Below are 21660 nucleotides of genomic sequence, written 5' to 3'. Positions count from 1 at the left end.
GAGTATTCAAGACCTTTCAATTACACTACTAATACTCAAAGCTACCGTGACTTGCAGGTGTCTATTCCTGCTCGTGCAAAGCCAGCTCCAAAGTCAAGGATGACCCAGGCTCCTTCTCGCCATCTAGACCTGCCGCTGCCCACTCCAACCCGTCCAGACCCACCACCTGCCACCAAGTCGAAGCCAATATCCTCATCAGACACATGCACCACGAAGGTTGCAACAGAAGGTCCATCAACTACCAGCCGAAAGCAAAAAGCTGTGCCTATTCCTCGCAGCACTCGTGCCAAGACCAAGCCTAAACCACTGGCAACTGAAGCCTCTGCGGCACATCTCAAGGTTTAGTGATTTATCATCGCCACTGGCTGACATTTGAACTCATTGAATCGTAGATTGACACTGCCATCAATGATGATGATGACACTTATGAGTTTGCTGACCTCCCCTTGGTCTGTCTGAACGATAACTGCAGGGATCTTGTGCCGGCAGACCCCAATATTGAGCTGGTCAAACAGCTTCGACAGTGGAATTCTTTCAAGAACACTAACCGCTGTTTGACATCAGAGGGTCTACGGCTGGAGCTCGAGATATGCGCAGCACTTCGACAACTGCGTGAAGAAAAGCTCAATATTCAACGCGCCAAAGCACGAGGATGGCCAACTATCATCACCTGGGAGACCGTCTCAGATCGAGTCCTCCAAATGGAGGCTGAGTTGAATCTCATGATTCACGATAAGAACACAAGGCGCTACAGTTTTTTCAACGACATGTTTCTTGAAGATCTTTCTTCCACAGGTCTGCAAAGTGACTCCGCCAAACGAGAATTTTCCAAGCTGGCCATCACTAGCAGACAGTGCATACCGGCAATGGTTACAAATCACGCTCGTCCTGGATAGTGAGTTACTCTTTGCGTCGTGACATCACCCTGCATTAATGACATCTTGTTAGCTACGGGGAGAAAGGAAAAGCGATAATCCAGTCTGCGATATTTTCCATGTTCGACCATGAACAGATTTCCAACGAGGCCTTCGCTCCCTTGACTTCAAGGTCTATATTGAATACTACCTCATACCTTGGGTCGCTATCCACTTAATATCGAAGGACCTTGAATGCAGTCTAGAAGAGGCATATGAAGAGATGATTGCTAGCGCTGATTCAGGTGTTTCTTTGCATCCAATGACCGAAGAAGACTCACGCATTGAAAGAATTACACGCCAACACTGTGTAATGGCTGCCGAGAAACGGGTTGAGAAGGTCGAGCGCTTCCACAAGGAGATGAATGATGAAATCGAGAAGGGAAAGGAGGAACAGAGGATGCATGACGATTTAGCTGCAAAGATTGCTGCCAAGGTGTGTAGTATCATGTTTTGCGTTCGGTCATGGGCTCAAATGATCATCTAGCAGCGCGCATGCAAAGTGGTATGTCCTTTCTCGATGCTTACACTGACATTGTCTTGTTCACTTTAGCTCATATTCGTGTCATTACACATTAGCCTGTTGCTTCCAAATCGCAACCAACAGCGGGTCCTTCAAAATTTCCTGGATCATATGATGATGCAGCATATGAAGACGACGACGAATCAGAGCTCTCTGAACTGGTGCGCTCTTGAACTTTTATTCACACCAACTTTCCCCTTGAATTCCTTCCTCGCTTAGCCCGAGAGCATCCAGGTTACCCCGGTACCACGGCCTAAACCTTCACGTGCACGACCAGCAAGGCGAAGGGTAAGTTTTTTCTATGCGTGCTGTCTCACTGATGATTTGTCTGTTTCAGTCACGCAGATGAGCCATCCGCCCCCACCGGGTCTTCGTCTGCTCTTCGGTCCTTCATCTTCAGCCCTTCATCTCTGCTCTTCATCTCTGTTCTTCAAAGTGGTCTCTGCTCTTGGGTCTTCCATCTTCAGCTCTTCGTCTTCGGCCCTTTGTCTCTGCTGTTGGGTCCTTCGTCTTCGGCTCTTTGTCTTTGGCTCTTTGTCTTTGGCTCTTCATCTTCGGCCCTTTGTCTCTGCTCGCCGTTTCGAGCTCACTGATCAATTGCAACTGCTGTACTTTGCTTCGTGTCTTTCTGTTTATGCATTAGATGTCTATTTGTATTTGCCTGTAACGTATTAGCACTGCCCTAATGCTGCATTACGATTGGACAATTCTAATGATGGCCTCAGTCTTTTCCAGTGATGGTCTCAATTTCTTCCAGCGATGACTTCAGTCTGTTCCAGTGACGGTATCAATCTTTTCCAGTGACGGTATCAATCTTTTCCAGCGATAGCCTCAGTTCTTTCAAGTGATACTCTCGCTATATTTTAATGATATGTTCACTCAAATTTCAATGAAGACGCTGCTGAAAATTCTGTATGTCAAATTGGTCCTTTCAGTGATATAGAAATCGCTGGATTCTAGTGAGCGACACGCTGAATTCTGGTAGGCATCCCTATGGGAATCCAGTGATTCCATTCACTGGATTTCCGTGAGTGCACTACCCACAGTGTAATAGTAGTATTTGTTGTAGGCGCAGCTCGGATGACTCCAACGAGGTAGATGAAGATGCAGAAGAGTACTAGTAAGCGGATCATTGGAATTCAAATACTTTGGGGTGTCTCACGGTGTGCATCCTGTTCACTATTTGTATTTTACTGGCGGGCGTCAGTACAGTGATGATAGACTGAAATAGACTGGTCTTATCTCTCCAGCGTTCCGAAGTTCAAGATACGCGAGACCCTCCAAAACCTCGTTGGCTAAAATAACGAGAATCGAGTTTGTGATGCGGCGTTCTCCTCAAATTGTCCGATGTCACTTTGGGATAATATGATACACCATGCTCACTATTTGTATTTTACTAGTGGGCGTCCGAGCCAGGCTGCCAGGCAGTACAGTATACAATGAGGCCCTAATACAACGAGGATGGAGAGGGTGTTGAAGCAACTGAAGATGATGATAAGATTGACGATGAACTGGGTGCAGAGGACAGCGAGGACAGTGATGAAGAGCTGGAGGGTTTTCAGAACTCGCAGATCGAGTGGACCTTGATGTATCTGATGGTTGTATCGTGACTGGTTCCGGGAAGAGGTGTCTTGACTGCTGCGAGGACGAGAAGCGAACGGCACTCTGGCAGATCATTACAGGTGCAGGATATTTCGTCCATGGTCAGTAATAGTATCGCAGTAGAGCCCGCAGGTTTGTACAAGGGAATTTCAATTGCCGGGTTCCCAAAAAGGTCATATAATTGTACCTAAGGTTAGGGTTATACGACCTCCAAACTCCAGGCCTGCTTGATTTGAACGTTTGAACTTTCGCGTCGAAGGCCAACCAAAGGCATTGACATCATAACTTCCCTCACTTTGGACTTTTATACTTAACCATGGTAGGCACCAAGACGAATGTTTTGTAGATCGCACTAAACGTCGTTGTCATAATAACTAGGCCCGCAATGAAGAGAAAGCACAGTCGATGTTGTACCGTTTCCGAGAAGCTCAAGCAGCTGAACTTGGCCTCGGGACGCGCGCAGATCGTCGTCCAAAGATGGCGAGCGCCTGCAAAAGTTTAAGGGAGTGCGAGCGGTGGAGAGGAGAAATTCTAAGGGAGCTAAGCCGGAAAGTGTCCAAGATTCAGGATGGTGCGTTATTCCGCAGGAGACTCAGAATTTGGACGAGCTGACATGAATCTTTGTCAATAGCTGGTTTGACTGACTATGAAGTTCGAGATGTAAACGACGAGATTAACAAGTTGATGCGGGAGAAGCGACATTGGGAGAACCAGATTATTGCGCTGGGAGGTGCCAATTATCGCCGGAATGTAGCCATGCTTGATGATGATGGAAAGGAGGTGCCTGGAACAAAAGGATACAAGTACGTCCTTTCGAGTTCTAGCCCAAACCATGAAATTATTGCTGATAAAATGTTTAGGTACTTTGGCCGCGCAAAAGATCTCCCAGGCGTGCGAGAACTTTTCCAGAGCAAAAAGCAAGAGGAAGAGGAAGAAAATCAAGCGCTTGCATTCTATAAAAAGTTTACGAATCAGGGCCCCGCATACTTTGGCGACCTGGACGAAGCAGATGGAAAGTTGTTGGAGTATGAGCGTCAAGCAGAGGAAGAAGGTACGTTGTGTCTACGAGTGTAGACAGTTTCATTTCTTACATGCATTCTGCAGAATGGCGAGATGAATATACAAATGTCCGGGAGACCCTCAACCTCCCTCTTGACGACCCAATACCCCCAATACCTCGTGGATCATCTGCAAGCTCATCACCACTCCCATCAAACGGGCCCTCTCCACCTCAACCTCCAGTAAATGCTAAACGCAAAGCTCAGGAGGAAGATGTCGAGATGGACACGGTGAATGCGGAGGCAGCTGCACCTGACCAGGCAAAACGACTCCGCAAAGCTGAATCAGATGGCGCAGCGAAGACAGATGTCATCCCCTCCAGTGGAGGCGCAGACTCGATGCGCACACATGCGAACGCAGCTGCTACTTACCTGGGGTTTTTATCACCAGAAGATCTGATGCCACCGACACTTCCGACAAGAGAGGAAATGGAGGGCGTGTTATTGGCCCTCAGGAAACAAGCACTGGTGGAGGAGTATTTTGGGGAGTAGTCAGAGTGTCATTGTATGAATATTGTAGTTTGTTAATATGCCTACTGATCTGCGCTACTTCATTGGGTTTCTATAGTCTCCCTGGGCAGACAATAAACGGATGGGGATTATGCTTCTATACGGGCACCTAGGTCAGTCAACCTGTGGCCGCAGTGCACACCGTCCTGATGATAAACATTAACCATGACTCGACAAAGAGGCATTCAGATGATGTTATCCTTGGTTATGTCGTCGCTGATTTTTTCCTGACTTCGTGACCAGCCTGGTGCATACTACCACGGATGCTCTCTCAAAAAACGCACGTAGGCAGAATGGTAACGATGTCTAGACTCCTGTACAGTCTGGTGTTTTTAATTTGCGGATGAGGTACTGCCTTCTCATAGAACCATCCCCCTCTCTAGTCTTCATGATCTGACATCGGGTGAACGTGAAGATAATAGGATTTTGATCAGACATCCGAGCATAACCGTGAAGTATTTAGATGTTTTCTCCGTGTCACAAGGTTCCCCATCGACATCTGCTGGTTGTTATCGCAACCCATTATTCGAGCGGATAGACATGTGCTCCTGGCTTGAACGAAGTGATGCCGATAATAGCCAATATTTTCCCCGGGAGCTATGTTATTCCATCCAAAGAGCCACGTCTGCCTCGTGATGGCCGGGGCCGTTATCCGCATGTCATTACGTGTGTGCAGTTTATCCATGCCCTTCAGTTTCCCTGGAGGATGAACGGTCACCATGGGTATTTCGGTCTTAGAGCGCTTTGCTTGAAGAAACTGCATGACCTGTGACGCCAGGACGTAAGGACGTCAACAAGTGGCAGACGTGGTACTCCTGCCAACAGCAATTGAAACCAGGAAGCCTTCCGAGTTGCGAACGGTACTAGATCGCAGATAATAAGCTCATAAAAATAGGGACACGTCGATCTATACGCTGGCACGATGTTTCAAAATAACTGAGAATCCGCAATGGTATTGAAACGAAACTTGGGCTGTTGCTTGTACAAACTTGACGTGATAAATGGGAAAGTCATCAGTTCTGCAGGTGGTTGCTCAAATCAAGCACTCACAGTGATAGGAAATGTTTATTCCGAGGAATTTCCAGGACGAGCACCACACCCATACGACTCAGTGCTTCGTGGAAGAGAGGCACCGGTGATGGCACAGGAATTGCAGGTATCAATAACTCACCTGACAGGCCAGATGACGCACAACCGTGACACCCCCTTCTTCTGTTTCCCAACGCGGACCGCTAGTGCCACTCGTGAGCGATGTTTGATGCGTGAAAAGGTCACCACTGAACAGATTGTCCGAAGATTTGAATACTATAAAAGCGACGCGAATACCGGCGGTTAATGATTATCGGCCTTCGTGATCTATTGCTGCAAAGGATTACCATGAGGCTTTCAAAGCGTGTCGCTCTTGTTTTTGCCCTCGCAGCAGGCAGCGTTACCGGTTATAGCTTTCCTGATTGTGAAGGCGGACCTCTAGCGAGCAATGCAGTCTGCAACACTGCTCTTGACCCCATTACGCGGGCAACTTCCTTGGTCGAGTTGTTCACTGTTCCAGAGCTGATCAACAATACTGTCAGCACGTCTCCTGGGGTTCCTCGTCTGGGTTTGCCAGCGTACCAGTGGTGGTCAGAAGCCTTGGTGAATGATAATGTTTAACAGAGGCTCGGAGTCTGCCGAAACTGACTTGCTTGTGTCCAGCACGGAGTAGCAGATAGTCCAGGTGTTAACTTCTCGACGTCAGGCGAATTCAGCTATGCGACATCGTTTCCCCAGCCAATCCTTATGGGTGCTGCGTTTGACGATGAGTTGATTAAATCTGTTGGAAGCATTGTGGGTATGGAGGGACGTGCATTCAATAACTACGGGCGCGCGGGTCTAGACTTCTGGACACCAAATATTAATCCGTTCAAAGACCCTCGATGGGGCAGAGGACAGGAAACGCCTGGAGAAGACCCGTACCACCTTGCCCAATACGTGTATAACCTCGTGGTTGGCTTGCAAGGCGGTCTTGATCCAGAGCCTTACTACCAGGTCATTTCCACCTGCAAACACTTTGCGGGCTACGACCTCGAGGACTGGTATGGCACTGTTCGATATGGCTTTAACGCAGTGATCACTTCTCAAGATCTCGCGGAATACTACTTGCCCTCATTCCAGAGTTGTTATAGAGATGCCAAAGTTGGCGCTGCCATGTACGTACTATCACAACTCCTTGAGCAGTACTCTTAAGTCGATCCATCCTACCTGTTTATAATGCAGGTGCTCGTACAATGCTGTTAATGGCGTTCCTTCTTGCGCAAATACGTATTTACTTCAAGATATTCTCCGCGATTTCTACGGCTTCGCACAAGACCGTTGGGTATATTCAAAGTTACTTTACTTGCATATAGTGAGTTGATGACTTACGAACAGATCACGAGTGATTGTGGCGAGTAGAATCTGAATAATTATTTGGCCTTATGATCAAGCTTCACTCTTCAGATGCTGTCGAAAATATCTACTCTCCCCACAATTATGCAATCCCTCAACAGGCTGTCGCAGACGCACTCAAGGCGGGAACTGACATCGATTGTGGCAGCTTCTACGCAGAATGGTTGCCGACCGCATACAACGAGTCTCTTATCACAGAGACCGACCTACGCACGGCTCTGGTTCGTCAATATGCCTCGCTCGTCCGGTATGGCGCCTTCGCGCATCACAGTACTCGTTTGCTGATATAGTGCTTCAGCCTCGGTTATTTTGATCCAGAAGATCAGCAACCTTACAGAACATACAACTGGAGTAACATCAATACTCCCCCCGCCCAACAACTTGCATACCAAGCTGCTGTGGAAGGTATCGTTCTCTTGAAGAACGACGGTACTCTGCCGCTCTCAAGCAGCATCAACAATATCGCTTTGATCGGCCCGTGGGCAAATGCAACAGCTCAGATGCAGGGCAACTACTTCGGTGTTGCTCCCTATCTCATTAGCCCCGTCATGGGCGCGATGGGTGATGGCTATAACATTACCTACGTGTTGGGCACCAACATTACATCTAACGACACGAGTGGATTCGCTGCTGCTGTTGCGGCTGCAAAGGAGGCAGACGCCGTCATCTACGCTGGGGGTATTGATACCACCGTCGAGGCCGAGGCCCTGGATCGCTACGCGATTACTTGGCCCGGCAACCAGCTCGACCTTATTGCTGAGCTTCAGGTGATAGGCAAGCCTTTGGTCGTGGTGCAATTTGGCGGCGGACAACTCGATGACTCCGTTCTCAAGGGCAATGCTTCTGTCAGCGACCAATCCCTCTTTTCCAGTTAAACTGCTCAATAGTCGTTTTAGGTCAATGCTCTCGTTTGGGCAGGATATCCAGGCCAGAGTGGTGGAAAAGCTGTTTTTGACATCCTCAATGGCAAGGTTGCGCCTGCTGGGCGCCTTCCTATCACGCAGTACCCGGCAAACTATGTCAACGAGATCCCCATGACGGATATGGACCTCCGTCCCAACTCAACGAGTCCGGGCCGTACCTATATCTGGTACACCGACATGCCTGTCTACGAATTCGGATATGGCGAGCACTATACTACATTTTCTTACAAATGGGTGCAAGCTCCTGCAACGTCGTACAGCATCCAAGCTCTCGTTGATGGAGGGCAGTATGCTGCATACTTGGACGTCGCACCGTTTGCTACGCTCGCTGTCAGTGTAATGAATACCGGAAACAGTATGTGACCTACAATTTGTCACGCTCTACTACCTCATTTCCTTATCTTCAGGGACATCTGACTATGTTTCCCTTCTTTTCGCCAGTGGCACGTATGGAAATGCTCCCTACCCTAACAAGGTTCTTGTCAGCTACGCTCGTTCTCACAGCATTGCGCCGGGCACCACTGCAACAGCTGAATTACCGATCGCACTTGGCAATCTCGCAAGAGCAGATACCAATGGCAACTTCTGGCTCTATCCGGGCACTTATGAGCTTGTGCTCGACACTAATGGAGTTTTGACCTCCAAATTCGAATTGACGGGAAATGCTTCACAGCTCACTTCCTTCCCCCAAAACACCATGACTTCATGATGTTGTAAGGCCCTCGAGGCCTCACGATTGATGTTCTGCCACGACTCTGACGTGTTTGTTACATTCACATGGACAATTAGAAATTAATGCTCCAAGAAACCACTAGATCTAAGAATCTTCGCCGCGGGTAGTCAACAGCAAGGAATATATTGTTATATTACCCTGAAAGCTAATTGGAGGTGCGGCGTAAGAAGTTATGTGATGGCTCTTCCAATCAGCCGGCGCCAGGTGTCCTGTTCTTTCCGTATAATAACGATATACATGATATGGGTAGAGATGCCCGCACCTTCACTGATCTCCCAGCCCTAGACAGTATTCTCGCCATGGCGTCAACAGGCATGCCAGTGGATGCTGCCGTTGTGACGTCGTTAACACTTGAAGGTATTCTATACGGTCAGTATCGCAATGGGTTCCCCTGTCCCATGCCCGGGGTTGATCATTCTTCAGGCTTTTCTATTTTCATGTTTTTGGGTACAATCTATGCTTTGACCTACAACCGCCGCAGCGATCGCCCATCACTTGTGGTGGCTGTCCTGTTGTTGATACTGAGCACCGCGGTTAGCGCTTCTTGTTTCTGATATCTGATGTCATTTTGCTGAAATTTTGCAAGCACATCGTCGTCAACATCATTCGTGCAGAAGATGGACTGGTGAAGTATCGCGACACGTTCCTAGGCGGACCGGTGGCGTTCTTCGAGGATGTTTCTCAGATCACATATTTGATCAAGAACGCCTTGTATGTTATGCAAACCCTGGTTGCTGATGGTGTGGTGGTAGGTTTATATTTTATCCGCCAGTTTAGGGCCCTCAGAGCTTATAGAAGTGTCTAAAAGATCTACCGCTGTTATATTGTGTGGCAATCTACCCGGGTTATCATCCTGCCATGCATGTTGTGGTGCGGCGTCGCAGGTTAGGTGGCAATAATGCTCAGAACGCAGTTTTGTCTGATGTTGCCTCGTAGCGACTGGGTTTCATGCGATTTACAGCTGTTCGCAAGCCAGTGGTAGCATCTACGTTCCGGAACTCGCGCAGTGGGTCATGGCGTTTCTTGTCTTAACGATTGCCACTAATTTGTTGAGTTCTGGTAAGCACATTTCCGCGAGCGCGATGTCGAGGACCTGAATGTGCCCAGGATTACTGGCATATCGTATTTGGATGATTGAACGCAGCGTTTTTATAGTGCGTACTACGAAGAGCACTTTGATGCCAATATTGCGCGTGCTTGTGGATTCCGCTGTTTTATACTCTGCAGTCCTCTTCCCTGCACTAATATGTTTCATGCTCTCGAACACCGGAGAGGTTGTGGTGTTGAACATGGTGATCTCCCCTGTTATCACCAGTTATTAAAAAAGCTGAGCTTCGATTTACTAGGCCATGCCGATCATGTCGATTGCCTTCTACATGGTGCTCATTCGCATCGCAATCAATAGAAACCGTCGCTTCTCGACTCCTAGGACAGCGAGCGAGATTGAACAAGGAAACTCACGACAATATCATATGAGCCCTTTACAATTCCATGTGTCCCAATTTACCAACAGCGACCGTACTTCAGTTTACGAAACAGGGACTAAAGACCGACCATCGATACGCACAGCTGACTCTGAATGAGGAACATCACAGAATGTGGTCACGAATGTCGCCTAAAGACTAGAGTACGCGCTTTCCCTAGAAATTTGCATGTGCTTCTAATCTATTATGTCTTCACACCTGCCTTCTGCCATGACTTCGACATATTTTGCTGTGTTCATATGGACATTTCGAAATTATTATTATGATGCTACTAGCACCGTTTGCTCGTCGCGGGCAGTTGACAACAAGGATTGTATTGTTAGCTATTGTTAGATCGACCTCGGAGCTAAGGGGCGTGCTGCGCAAGAAGCTGAACTTGTTGTATGATGATTCATGAATCTAATGAGCATATATGTAGTCCTTGGTCAATTGTCTATCCAGTTCCAGATAGGCTGGCCAGAATCAGCCAGATCTGAGAACCGCCACACGGAAGCATTTCGTTCTAAATACGGTAATTACGAAATGTCGGGACGCTACGCTGCGGTAGTGGTTAGATCATCCACTTACTTTCGTTCCATCATGAGTTCACCTTATGCAAATGTGCCCCGACCCTCTCCGCGGCCGAGCCCGTCTAATCGAAGACCTTTAACAATTGCAGAGCTCTCAGAACGTGCTCTTTCCAACCTTTGGGATCCTTCGAAAGGTCTCAAGCAATGGTTGAAGAAAGCAGATGGCTTCCGGAAGGCTGGTAGAGCGTATGCTGAGGCTGGTGAACTTGAGGAAGCCTTCATGGAATACGCAAAGTCTGCGACGATAATTCTTGAGAAACTTCCGATGCACAAGGAGTACTATACTCTACTGTCACCAACGCAGCGCCACAATCTTGGTCTTGTGAGTAACTCGTGCCTGCTGCGTTTCTCGTTTCTTCCGATCATGAAATATGTACTTTGTCAAAGTTCGACACGCTCTTCATCATTCCCCCGTAAAATTGATCTCAGTGGGACTCTGTCTGACCCCCCTTTCAGAATGGTCAACAAATTCTTCTTGATCTTGGTGAAATCAAACCAATCATCGTCGACCGCCATGAACGATGGAGAATGCAAAATGTAGAATCTGGGAGGTCATTGTCATCAAACGGTTACCCAGAGGGGAGCAGGCACACGGAGTACAGGCGACAAGATGATGGTCGACGCTCTCCCTTTGACGATTCTGGATGGCTAGCACAAGAAGCAGTTCGCAGAGATGCTGAACGAAAACGTGAGGAGCAGCGAAGGGGAGATGAGGCACGTCATTCTATGCGATCAGTCGAGCCACAGCCACCGCGTCTACAGATTGATACCGGGAGCAAGAGAAGGGAAGATGCCTTGGCAGCTGCTCGGCGCGCCGCGAATACACAGCTGTGTGACTCGATGTACTACAATCGCGAAGGCACCCCTTCTGATCCTGCGACCCCTGCGAGCGCTGGGGAAAAACGGAGAGAGCATGACGAGTTCAGGAAGCATGAAGACCGAAGAAGAGACGAACAAGATGAAGTCAGACGAAGACGCAGGCGGGAACAGGAGGGTATTCTGAAACGCCAAGATGAAGCAGAGTTCGCTGCGCAGGAGGCTCGCCGTAGTGTTGTTCCTTCTCCCATGCCTGCGGCATCCGCAGGCAGCTCCCAGCGTTCATCTTTCGTGGATCCACAGTTTTATGAAGATGTTGCTCCTCTTCTTATGCCTATCGAGAGCCCAACAAGGCCAGCGTCCTCGAATCTTGAATTTACACATTTATTGACTTGGCCATATAGGAACCACGCTGCAACTCCGACAAGTTTGAAGCCGTGAGTCTCTACCTCGTCCTTTACGAGTGTATCTGATTATCCATTCAGCCCATCTTATCCTGCACCAGTAACTACAACATCACCTGTTCCACCGGACGGACATATTCAATACCCGGAACTCATGTCGCAACACCAGCTCAAGCAAGGCTACGCACCTTCTCTGCAATCAATGTTTAATTACCCCACTCTTAGACCCACCAATCTTGGACGGTCTTCCCTACTTTTCGTACCAGAATCTTCGCAATTGTCTACTAGTCAACTTCCTGATCCATCTATGGTTGTCTTGCCGAGTCAGCCGGCGCCATACCCATATTCTCAGAATACGACGCGACCACCTTCTGGTGCCTACTTTGATTCTACAGCCCAATATTCTTCCCTTTCACGAGCTCCTCAGGCCGCGCCTCCACCCCCACCCGCTCCCGTACATCACATCGATGGTGACCGGTACCGGACTGCTTCCCAAGAGTCTGCACGGATCACTCGTAAAGCCAGCGATCCTGTCCAAGTACCCGACCTGAAGACTGTGAGCTTGCCACGAGAATGCCTACCGCGGTTCCTATCTATCGCGTCGCTAAATACGGCAAGAAATCGCGAAACTTGTGGACTATTGCTTGGAAAAGATAGAGGAAATAAATTTACTGTCACAACACTTTTGATTCCAAAGCAGCACTCAACAAGCGATACCTGCACCATGGACGAGGAAGAGCTCGTCCTGCAATTCACGGAAGAACGATCTTTGATTACCTTGGGATGGGTATGTTTCCTCCGGCTGTCTTGTGCGTCGGCATCTAACGATCTTCGTTAGATTCACACGCATCCTTCACAATCTTGTAAGTCCTTGAATTTAGTACAAAACCTCTCACTCGCCTGACCCTTTACAAAGGCTTTATGTCGTCGGTTGATCTACACACACATTCTGGATTTCAGCGTATGCTTCCGGAGTCCTTTGCCGTTGTTTGCGCCCCAAAGTTCACTCCTAAGTGCGTACCACATTGTTCATATGACTCGTGTCTTATTTTTTTTTTCATGGTTAGCTTTGGGATTTTCCGCCTCACCGACCCCCCAGGCTTGCAAACGATTCTGGACTGCAATGTTAAGGAAGCCTTCCATCCACACCCGGAGGTGCCGATCTACACAGTGCGTAGCTTCTGGAGTGGTTCGTCCACAGCTATTGATTGGTTGTTTAGGACGCAGACAAGGGGCACGTGCAAATGAAAGACATCCCACTGGAGATCGTGGACCTGCGATGATGCAGGACTCTACTTTCCCCCCGACTTTTATCCATAATTTACAGACGTAACATTTTTGGCACTTGGCATCTGTACAACTCGCATTCGTTACCCCCTACATGCACACGCTTTCGTATCGGACACTACAGCACTTGTAAGATGATGGTCGTATCATCCATGTAAGCGACAGGCATGTCTACGGTAAGCATACATGAGACACTGTCGATGTCTTCTGCGCCCAAAGCGTGTCTTAACAAGCGCAGCATTGCCTCCTGGATGTCGTCTCTCACGGCGTCACCTACTATTTCCACCCACTTCTGGACAAGAGATGTAAGGGATTCAGCACGATTTGGGTCATCCATGTAAAGGTCAACCAGCCCGTCGGAACACATCAGGATAAAGTAGTCGCAGCTTGACTGCGCATGAAGGTCGACATGACGAACGCTTGCAAGATTCGAGACGTATGGTGGGCTCAGATTTCGTGGAATGAAAGACTCAATCGCAGCAGGCACACGAAATCCCGGTTCTACATTTAAAAATATTTTCTCAGTGTAGATGCGAGGCAGTTTGAAGGCGTGGTCGCCAACAGCTTGACGCCGCATCACAGTGAGATCAATTATTCTAATACATTCGGTAGACTTACCTCTCGTGACAGCAAGATTACCGAGCACTCTATCGTCGAAAATGCATTCCGGTTCGTCAGGATGTTGCTGTTTGATGCAATCTACCTCAGCAGGGTTGTTGCCATTATGATTATCGCTCAAGATGGATGTATCCCATTGTGAACTCGCGTCTCGTCTACTTCCGAGCACTACTCAAAAGTCGATGTCAGAGATTTCCGCTTGCGTTTTAATAACCTTCACCTCGGCTTACCCGCTACGCCATCACCGAGATTTAGCACCCAAAGATTTTTCTTTGTAGGGTCGACAAGCGCTAATAAGATTGTAGATCCCCTCATGCAACGTAGGGCTTTCCGATAATTCAGTCCTCCAGAAGACTGGTCATTGACTCGCGCCTTGACTGTTGCATCCGACATCGTAGCAATCTCATCGACTTCTTCTGGGAATATTTCGAGGAAGTCCCGTTTTATTGCTTCGTCCACGTCATAAATCGCTCTGGAAAGAACATCCGAGACACCCTCCAGGTTGGCCACTGTGGGCAACAGTCCAGCCATTAAAAGGGAGGGCAATTCGGTGACAAGGTAGTCAGCTGTTTCATGCCCTCCATGGCCTGCAGAGGAGATGTTTATTTGATTAACAAAATACGTGGGGGAAGGTGAAGTATCTGTGATGCCTCATAATACGCACCATCGAAAACACAGGTCAAGCTCCAGACACCATTTGGAAGGCTTAAATCCATGGTCAGATACCTGTCTTCATTAACTGAACTAACATGAGGCTGGAGAGAAGCACCAAGGCTTCTTCCGTCGCTTGAGATATTAGTTGTGCAACGTTTCAGGATCTGAGCACGTAGCTCGTGCTCAGGAAAGAGACGATAACGCCAAGGGCCGCGATCAGGACCATAGCCTTGCATGTACGCACGACGAAACACTTGAAGGGATGGCATGTGCTCTGTTCACTGACAAGAATAGGACCAGTGAAGACTCTGCCACGGTGTGCACTGCACTGGCAGAGCTATATCGAGAATCTACTGTGTGAAATCTGCGGCCTGTTGACCTACAACGATTTGAGTAAATCCTAGGCCCAATATATGAGCGTATCTGCAACGGCAAGTTTACATGCAAGTGTGGAGCCTGTAACTTGCAAACAACGTCGGAATCTAAAATTTGAACTTGCAGCCGTTATTCTCTTCAAGGTCACTGATTGGATCTCACTAAAATGATCTAGTTCTAACGTCCGTATACTGCATGTACTTCATATCACTAGTTCTTATCGATCATCAATTTGTCACTGCATCATGGTCTCGAGCGCCTTTCCTTGGTTCAAATTCACGCATTGTTGAGGGCCTAGAGTTACATTTTCCGCTCCCCACATGGATCCCATCACCAATGGTCTCACTGTTCTTCAGGTCGTTCAAACGATAGCACAAGCTTCAGCTCTTTTGTTAGGATATGTTACTTCTGTCCGCGACGCCGACTCGTCCTGTCAGACTCTGCTTAATGAACTCCGTTCAATCGGGGGTGTCCTGACCACATTCATGGGAATCAATGACAATGCCTCTCTTCCACCCGCACTCTGCGATGCACTTTCACGTTTAATGGCTAATGATGGACCTCTCGTGAAATTACAGGGAGAACTGCAGAACCTTCTGCCAACCGATCAGGAGAGTAGGAAAATGGGCATGAGGGACAAATTGACGTGGCCATTCAAGGAAAAGAAAGCAACAGCGATCGTCGATAAATTGAAAGGATATTGTGGCGAAATTACAAACATCCTAGCAATCGACACATGGTGGGCTGCTTTGCTTGTAATGGTCGCCAAAATGCTAATTCAGCGTAAGGATGACTAGGGAAACGCACGGGTACGGGTAACACCGCGGTTCTATGCTGACGGGTTTGGAGGGTACGGGTACGGAGTAGGATAGTCGTACCCTTGAGCATACCGTGGCCATTCACCGCGGGTTGACGGTGTTTGGGCGGGTATAATATACCAAATCGGGAACCAGGCGCGCGACAGCCATTGAACACCGTGTTTGATTCTCTGTTTTTCCTTCCTCTGAGAGCTTGAGGATCACAAGTGAATGCTATACTGATTTCTGTCATGTCTTTTGTACCCCCGTGAATCATTCTAGCAATTTATTGAGCTGACACTTCGTTGCAGAGAAGCCCGAGTCACTACCATAAAGCCAAGGCAAAAACTCGAGACCAGTAAGTCCACTGAGTCGTCTCCCCATGAAAACTAAGCTCACAAAGAAGGCATCTGATGCTTCGTCTACCCAGTCACACTCATCATCTAAGTCTATCTCGTCGTCCATCTCCGAGAAGGCCAGGTCACTCAAAAAGGCTGTTGCAAAGGGTGCTAAGGCTCTGGCCCGCCCCTTGAAGAAGGTCAAGCAGTCATTTGTGTCTCGGTCTTCTCGATCGAGCCCCACAGACACCGTTGATCTTACGCGATCAAGTACTGATTCACTTGCCACTGACGATAACAAATCAACGGCAGGTGCATTCGAGCCTGATCCCGATCCTTCTGCAGATCTTGGTATGTTTCTTTCCATTGATTTTTGCAAATATCTGATTATACAATGATACAGAGGCTCTCAAGAAGACTTGGCGGTCACCTATCTATAGTTTCTTTTCATCCGAAGTTGTGGTCCAACACCACAATGGCCGCTTGTGTCATTTTTTCCCGTGTGGTGCGCGTAAGTGTAAGACAGCTTTAGGTGGTGTGCGCCGCTATCAGGATACAAAGGATAAGTCCTCGACGACTAATCTGAAGCACCATGCCATTGGATGCTTTGGCGAGGATGCCGTCAACAACGCCATGAAGGGCAAGGATGCTGGTGCTAATAGTGGCTCTGTCTACGCAGCATTTGCACGCCAAGGCCAACAGCCCGTCCATTACTCCCATCGGACACACTGATCTTCTGGTGATGGAGGACCTTTTAGCCGCTGTCAGGACTCAAAAACGGAAGCGAAATGAAGTCGAAGCAGAGGAGAATGACAAGGAAAAGTAGTACTATTTTATTTCATTGTTGTTAATACTTAATACACTCTTCTTGGTAATGTACCCGCGGTGTTCAGAGACACCGCGGTGTTTTCCATAAACCGCGACATTGACGGGTCGGTGTGTACCCGTACCCGTGAAGGGTACGGTGTTGGCGGGTGCGGGTGCGGTGTCAACTTTCCGACCCTCGGTGTTACCCGTGCGGTACCCTAAGGATGACGCTCAAGGAAGTTAAGGATGGAGTCCAGGAATTGATAGAGGATTCTGCTGCACAAAAGGTGCGCGAAAAAGGTGAGTCGCCGACTGCCAGTTACTTCCTCGCTCTGTTTAAACGCGCATAGCCAAGGAACGTCGAAAGTTTCTTCAATGGATGAGCACCGTGTCTTGTGATGACAAGCACGCTACCTGCCATGGCCAGCGAAACCATGGGACCGCTCGTTGGATTTTCCATATCGATGAGTACAAGACCTGGAATACATCGGATCACGCATTTATATGGTTGAATGGCCAGCGTGAGTTGTATCATTCACCGTTAATTTTAGGTCGCTGACACTCGCAATAGCTGGACACGGAAAGACAATTCTTGCGTAAGTTCGGACCCAGAGGATTTTTAGAGAGCTCAGATTAACTTCTGAACTTGCAGTTCCTCCGTTATCGACGAAATTCAGGGTAGCGGTGAAGCAGAGCCACAGACGCTCGGTTACTTCTATTGCAACTTCCGAGACGACAGGACGACAAATGCAGCTGCAGTTTTGCGCTCCTTGGTTGCTCAGCTGCTTCAACAATCTCGAGACGACTGGATCACCAAGATACGCGAACCAGGGCCGCAAGAAGAAGGGGATCTTACTTCTCTGCGAAACCTCTGGCAGCTACACAGCAACAAAAAGCCGCATCCCACAGATCTCGGATATCTACGAAAGCTTCTGGTTGAGGCATCTACGCTGGTTCGCCGACCTGTCCTCGTGATTGACGCCCTAGACGAATGCAAGGACTACTCCGACCTGGTCAGACATCTCGTAAACCTTGCCGAAGACGCTCTACTACGACTTTTCGTCACCAGCAGAAGTGAGCAAGACATCAAAAAAGCTTTCCACCATCTCCCCACCGTGTCGCTGGGGGACAGCGTTAAACAAATGAAAGCAGATATAGATCTGCACATCGCAGAGCAGCTGAAGACTCAAGAACGCCTATCAGGCCTACGCAAAACACTCAGAACGACTATTTTCAACAAATTGTCAGAAAAAGCGAAAGGCATGTAAGTAAATCATGATTCACTCGCTCCTCAGAAATTCATCGTCGCATGATCACACGCAGGTTTCGCTGGGTTCAGTGTCAACTGGACGTCCTTATGAAGTGCAAAACATCTGGCAGTATTCAGAAAGCCCTCGACGACCTTCCAAAAGACCTGCACGAAACTTACGACAGGATCCTTCACTCCATTGAAGAAAGAGGGGGAGACGATGGCCCGATTTCCCAGCGTTGCCTGCTTTTGCTGGCCGGCACGTTCACCCCTTTGACGCTTGACCAGCTCGATGAAGCGATGATGATTGAAGTTGGGTGCCCAAGTCTCAATGAGGACCTTCGCGTTTTGAACACTATGGATATCGTGGCCGCGTGTGGAAGCCTCGTGACCTACAATGAGAAAACTAGTGTCGTCGCTCTGTCTCATTATAGTGTCAAAGTATGATATACTAAACTCCGTCATCCCACTCGTCTGCTGATGCGCTATGCAACCAGGAATACTTGATCAGTCGCCCTAATAACATCTGTAAATCGGTCTCAGACATGCATGCTCGTATTTGCGAGCTCTTGATTACGTATGTGTTATGCAACTTTGTGGATGAGATCTGCGCAAAACTTGAGCTTGAAGGTGCAATACTATCTTTCACATATATCACCTAAGAAACTGATGTTTGTATAGATAAACGTCTAGCTACACAACACCAATCATATTGGCCACCTCATGCTAATGTTGCCGATATCAGCAAAGACCATCCGTTGCTCAGCTACGCAATTCAAGGATGGAAGCACCTTGAACATGTTTCAGATGAGGATCCTTACATTATGACCGCCCTGTCACGGCTGAACTCAGAGTTTCTTCGAAACACCAAGAAACATCGCGTGCTTGCAACTGCAGAAAGGCGGGCGATTGGGGATGCACTTATGTGGTTACGTGCCGATGTGACTTTACCCTCACTTCTATTCATCCCGCTTTTTCATGGAATGCCCTGGATGGTCGAATTCATTGTCAAGCGGCACCCCCATCTACTGCACGAGGATATTGCCCCTCATTGGGGTTCTCCCTTGATTTTTGCCATAGCCGAGAAGCCCGACTTCCTCGGTATTCTCCTGAAGCTGGGCGTCGATCTCAACAAGCTTTCTTCCTTCCAACATGGCACATATCGCTCATGCTGGGTTAGCTTCCCCCAATATGCTCCAATTACATGGGCAACTGCAATTGGAAGGGAGGACATTGTGGATTTCTTGCTGTCACAAAGGGAAGTCGACGTACCTGATAACATTATGTACGTGGCCGTTAACGCGTCGGAGCTGTCGACCGAAATTATCCGCAAACTTTGTCAACGCCGCGTTGATGGCTACCCCGCAACCTATGGTTCTACTCCTCTCCATGCTTTCCTCTCCCGATTGGATTACCACAATATTAGAACCCAATGGCTACCCATCGTACAAGCGCTCGTTGAGCCGTCTTGTGATCTTTCTTTACAGGACCGGACTGCGAGAACAGCATTGCACATTGCTCTTGATCAATATATGAAAGATGTTGTCGTATACCTCCTTGATCATAATGCAGGGCTGTCAGCAACGGCGACTCTCCATCCAAACATGTGGAGCTTTTCTAAAAATGAGACGTGGTTTCCCAAGGTTGAAGCAATGGCTCTCGCTGCGGGTAGACCATATACTAGAGTCAAAGGGAAGGTTGTTAATGCTACGATGAAGTCCCAACTCGTCGAATTTTCAGTTGCAGTCACTGCCGACGGCGACAATCCTCATCCGGTTTGTGCTGTCGTTGTTTCAGCGGTACTCAATGGCTGGACGTTCAGTGAGTAACCGCTTTCACCCAGCCATATAATTTACCGATTAGCGAAGGCTACAAATACTTCAGTGCCGACCTTTCATATTGTAATCAGTCACTTCAAAAGGACATCCAAGATTCCCCGAAAGATGATTCTTCCAGACTTAAGCTCCACTTTCTATGGGAGTCAGGCAAGAACCATGTCTGTAGTCGCTTGTTTGACTATCATCAGGAAGCCAAAGTTACCAGGATGCTACAACACTTAAACGAAGATAAAGACTCGATTGGAACATCCGTTTTTCTTCAGACGTCAGAGGACGAGCGGAATACCGAAGTCTTTAAACTTGGGGTCGAGTTCATACTCGACATCTACAGAGGTCCTTTGCCTTAGTCTTGAGGTATGTGATAATTCTTCTCACATATTCAGTGTTCTCATCTACAGGCAGGATACTATACAAGCAGTCATCGATCATCTGGGTTCGTGAGGAGACATACGCTACGGTGCTTATTTATCTGCTATGTTGGTTTATTTTCGAGCTTCTTCGAGATTGTGAACATACTCTGGTATCGCAACTCCTTGTACAAGCGTCGTCTGGATTCATGTAAACCCTAGCCCCCACCTTTCTTATGACTGTCATCCTTCTGCTACATGTCTGGCTAGGGAGGCTACTATTATACACCTACTGTATTGCTCAAAGTATTAAACAACTCTATCCGAATGTGGGATGCAGCTACAGGGCAACCAGTCGGTGGGCCCTTGGGAGGGCACACTAATTCAATCATCTCAGCCTCGCTATCGCCGAATGAGACCCGCATCGCAACTGGTTCGGAGGATGGCACTTTCCAGCTGTTGGATGTAGCGACAGGGCAGCCAGCCGGTGAGCCCTTGGTGGGACACACTGGCTGGATTTACTCAATCCGGATGGAACTCGCATCGTAACTTGTTCTGCGGATAAAACTATCCGGCTGTGGGGTTCGGGGACGGGGGAGTTAATGAGTGAGCCTTTCCGCGGGCATACTGATAAAGTTGGCTCAGTCTCATTTTCTCCGGACGGGACTCACATCGTTTCTGGTTCCGACGATCGGACTGTCCGGCTGTGGGATGTGGGAACGGGGCAGCCAGTCGGTGAGCCCATAAAGGGGCACACTTCTTCGGTCACATCAGTCTCGTTCTCTCTGGATGGGACTCGCTGCGCGCATCGCATCTGGTTCAGGTTGTAAGACTGTCCAGTGTCCGGTTGTGGGACGCGGCGATGGGGAAGCTTGTATGTAAACCCTCGGAGGGGCACACTAATTTGGTTACGTCGGTTTCGTTCTCGCCGAACGGAAGTCGCATTGTGACAGGTTCGGACGATGAGACTGTCCAGCTGTGGGATGTGGGAACGGGACAGGTGGTTGGTGAGCCCTTCGAAGGGCACATTTCTTTGGTCTTCTCAGGAGTCAGTATCGTTCTCTTCGGATGGCACTCGCATCATTTCTGGTTCGGATGATAATAGTCTATAGTGGTGATTTACTGATGTAGTAATACTATGGCGAATCGCGATGCCGCGAACTTGAAGTTCGAAGTAGTGTCACGTGAATGACAGCTTTGCCGCAAAGGCATTTCTTCAACAGGTCTCGACTTGCCGGTACAGATGGGCTTAGAAATAGTCTTCCATTTACGATCCAAGGCGCTAGGACGTACTATTGGCGCGTCATTCGCAAAATCATGATGCTCTCTCAAGCCCGAAGTTGCAGCACAGTTGCCTACTAGCCTTTCGCTCCGCCCACCTCACAGCTGG

At 48.4% G+C, this 21660-nt stretch overlaps 8 protein-coding genes across 8 annotated transcripts; 7 read left to right on the top strand and 1 right to left on the bottom strand.

Annotated features, from left to right (window-relative positions):
• Positions 1–99: 99 nt before the first annotated feature.
• On the top strand, positions 100–2115 carry DFJ58DRAFT_864175 (uncharacterized protein; the record flags this gene model as incomplete). The annotated part of the gene is made up of 8 exons (XM_041394121.1): positions 100–339; positions 393–895; positions 949–1047; positions 1116–1350; positions 1402–1419; positions 1494–1598; positions 1657–1725; positions 1783–2115. 8 exons carry the CDS (start codon positions 100–102, stop codon positions 2110–2112), a joined length of 1599 nt encoding a protein of 532 aa, XP_041237330.1.
• A 1127-nt stretch (positions 2116–3242) lies between these two features.
• On the top strand, positions 3243–4705 carry DFJ58DRAFT_690683 (Isy1-like splicing factor). The gene is made up of 5 exons (XM_041383379.1): positions 3243–3358; positions 3418–3610; positions 3671–3842; positions 3900–4090; positions 4144–4705. Exons 1-5 carry the CDS (start codon positions 3356–3358, stop codon positions 4587–4589), a joined length of 1005 nt encoding a protein of 334 aa, XP_041237329.1. The 5' UTR covers positions 3243–3355; the 3' UTR covers positions 4590–4705.
• A 1279-nt stretch (positions 4706–5984) lies between these two features.
• Positions 5985–8663, top strand: DFJ58DRAFT_734691 (glycoside hydrolase family 3 protein; the record flags this gene model as incomplete). Its single annotated transcript, XM_041386529.1, has 8 exons — positions 5985–6239; positions 6300–6793; positions 6861–6960; positions 7014–7026; positions 7083–7278; positions 7330–7876; positions 7928–8309; positions 8362–8663. The coding sequence occupies 8 exons, from the start codon at positions 5985–5987 to the stop codon at positions 8661–8663; spliced, it is 2289 nt and encodes a 762-aa protein (XP_041237328.1).
• A 323-nt stretch (positions 8664–8986) lies between these two features.
• DFJ58DRAFT_864143 (uncharacterized protein) lies at positions 8987–10425 on the top strand (the record flags this gene model as incomplete). Its single annotated transcript, XM_041394120.1, has 7 exons — positions 8987–9056; positions 9111–9220; positions 9274–9435; positions 9496–9571; positions 9624–9746; positions 9795–9979; positions 10034–10425. The coding sequence occupies 7 exons, from the start codon at positions 8987–8989 to the stop codon at positions 10268–10270; spliced, it is 963 nt and encodes a 320-aa protein (XP_041237327.1). The 3' UTR covers positions 10271–10425.
• Positions 10426–10733: 308 nt separating this feature from the next.
• DFJ58DRAFT_817356 (uncharacterized protein) lies at positions 10734–13424 on the top strand. The gene is made up of 8 exons (XM_041391791.1): positions 10734–11062; positions 11197–11909; positions 11961–11993; positions 12042–12747; positions 12799–12823; positions 12877–12973; positions 13028–13130; positions 13181–13424. The coding sequence occupies exons 1-8, from the start codon at positions 10751–10753 to the stop codon at positions 13241–13243; spliced, it is 2052 nt and encodes a 683-aa protein (XP_041237326.1). The 5' UTR covers positions 10734–10750; the 3' UTR covers positions 13244–13424.
• Positions 13375–14773, bottom strand: DFJ58DRAFT_864132 (phosphatase 2C-like domain-containing protein; the record flags this gene model as incomplete). Its single annotated transcript, XM_041394119.1, has 4 exons — positions 13375–13811; positions 13866–14033; positions 14096–14452; positions 14530–14773. Coding segments are annotated over 4 exons (1206 nt in total), but the record flags the coding sequence as incomplete, so codon positions are not given.
• A 278-nt stretch (positions 14774–15051) lies between these two features.
• DFJ58DRAFT_817353 (uncharacterized protein) lies at positions 15052–15769 on the top strand. Its single transcript, XM_041391790.1, has 2 exons — positions 15052–15633; positions 15683–15769. The coding sequence occupies exons 1-2, from the start codon at positions 15215–15217 to the stop codon at positions 15711–15713; spliced, it is 450 nt and encodes a 149-aa protein (XP_041237324.1). The 5' UTR covers positions 15052–15214; the 3' UTR covers positions 15714–15769.
• A 1291-nt stretch (positions 15770–17060) lies between these two features.
• DFJ58DRAFT_749655 (uncharacterized protein) lies at positions 17061–20588 on the top strand (the record flags this gene model as incomplete). The annotated part of the gene is made up of 9 exons (XM_041387678.1): positions 17061–17136; positions 17187–17357; positions 17408–17432; positions 17489–18100; positions 18160–18526; positions 18583–18715; positions 18767–19906; positions 19954–20277; positions 20326–20588. 8 exons carry the CDS (start codon positions 17061–17063, stop codon positions 20268–20270), a joined length of 2841 nt encoding a protein of 946 aa, XP_041237323.1. The 3' UTR covers positions 20271–20277; positions 20326–20588.
• Between the last annotated feature and the right edge of the window lie 1072 nt (positions 20589–21660).

The sequence above is a fragment of the Suillus subalutaceus genome (genome assembly GCF_016647625.1).
Source record: "Suillus subalutaceus strain FC151 chromosome Unknown DFJ58scaffold_184, whole genome shotgun sequence".
Taxonomy (NCBI): Eukaryota; Fungi; Basidiomycota; class Agaricomycetes; order Boletales; family Suillaceae; genus Suillus; species Suillus subalutaceus.
The sequence above is the reverse complement of the archived record's forward strand: the minus strand, read 5'-3'. Positions and strand labels throughout refer to the sequence as shown.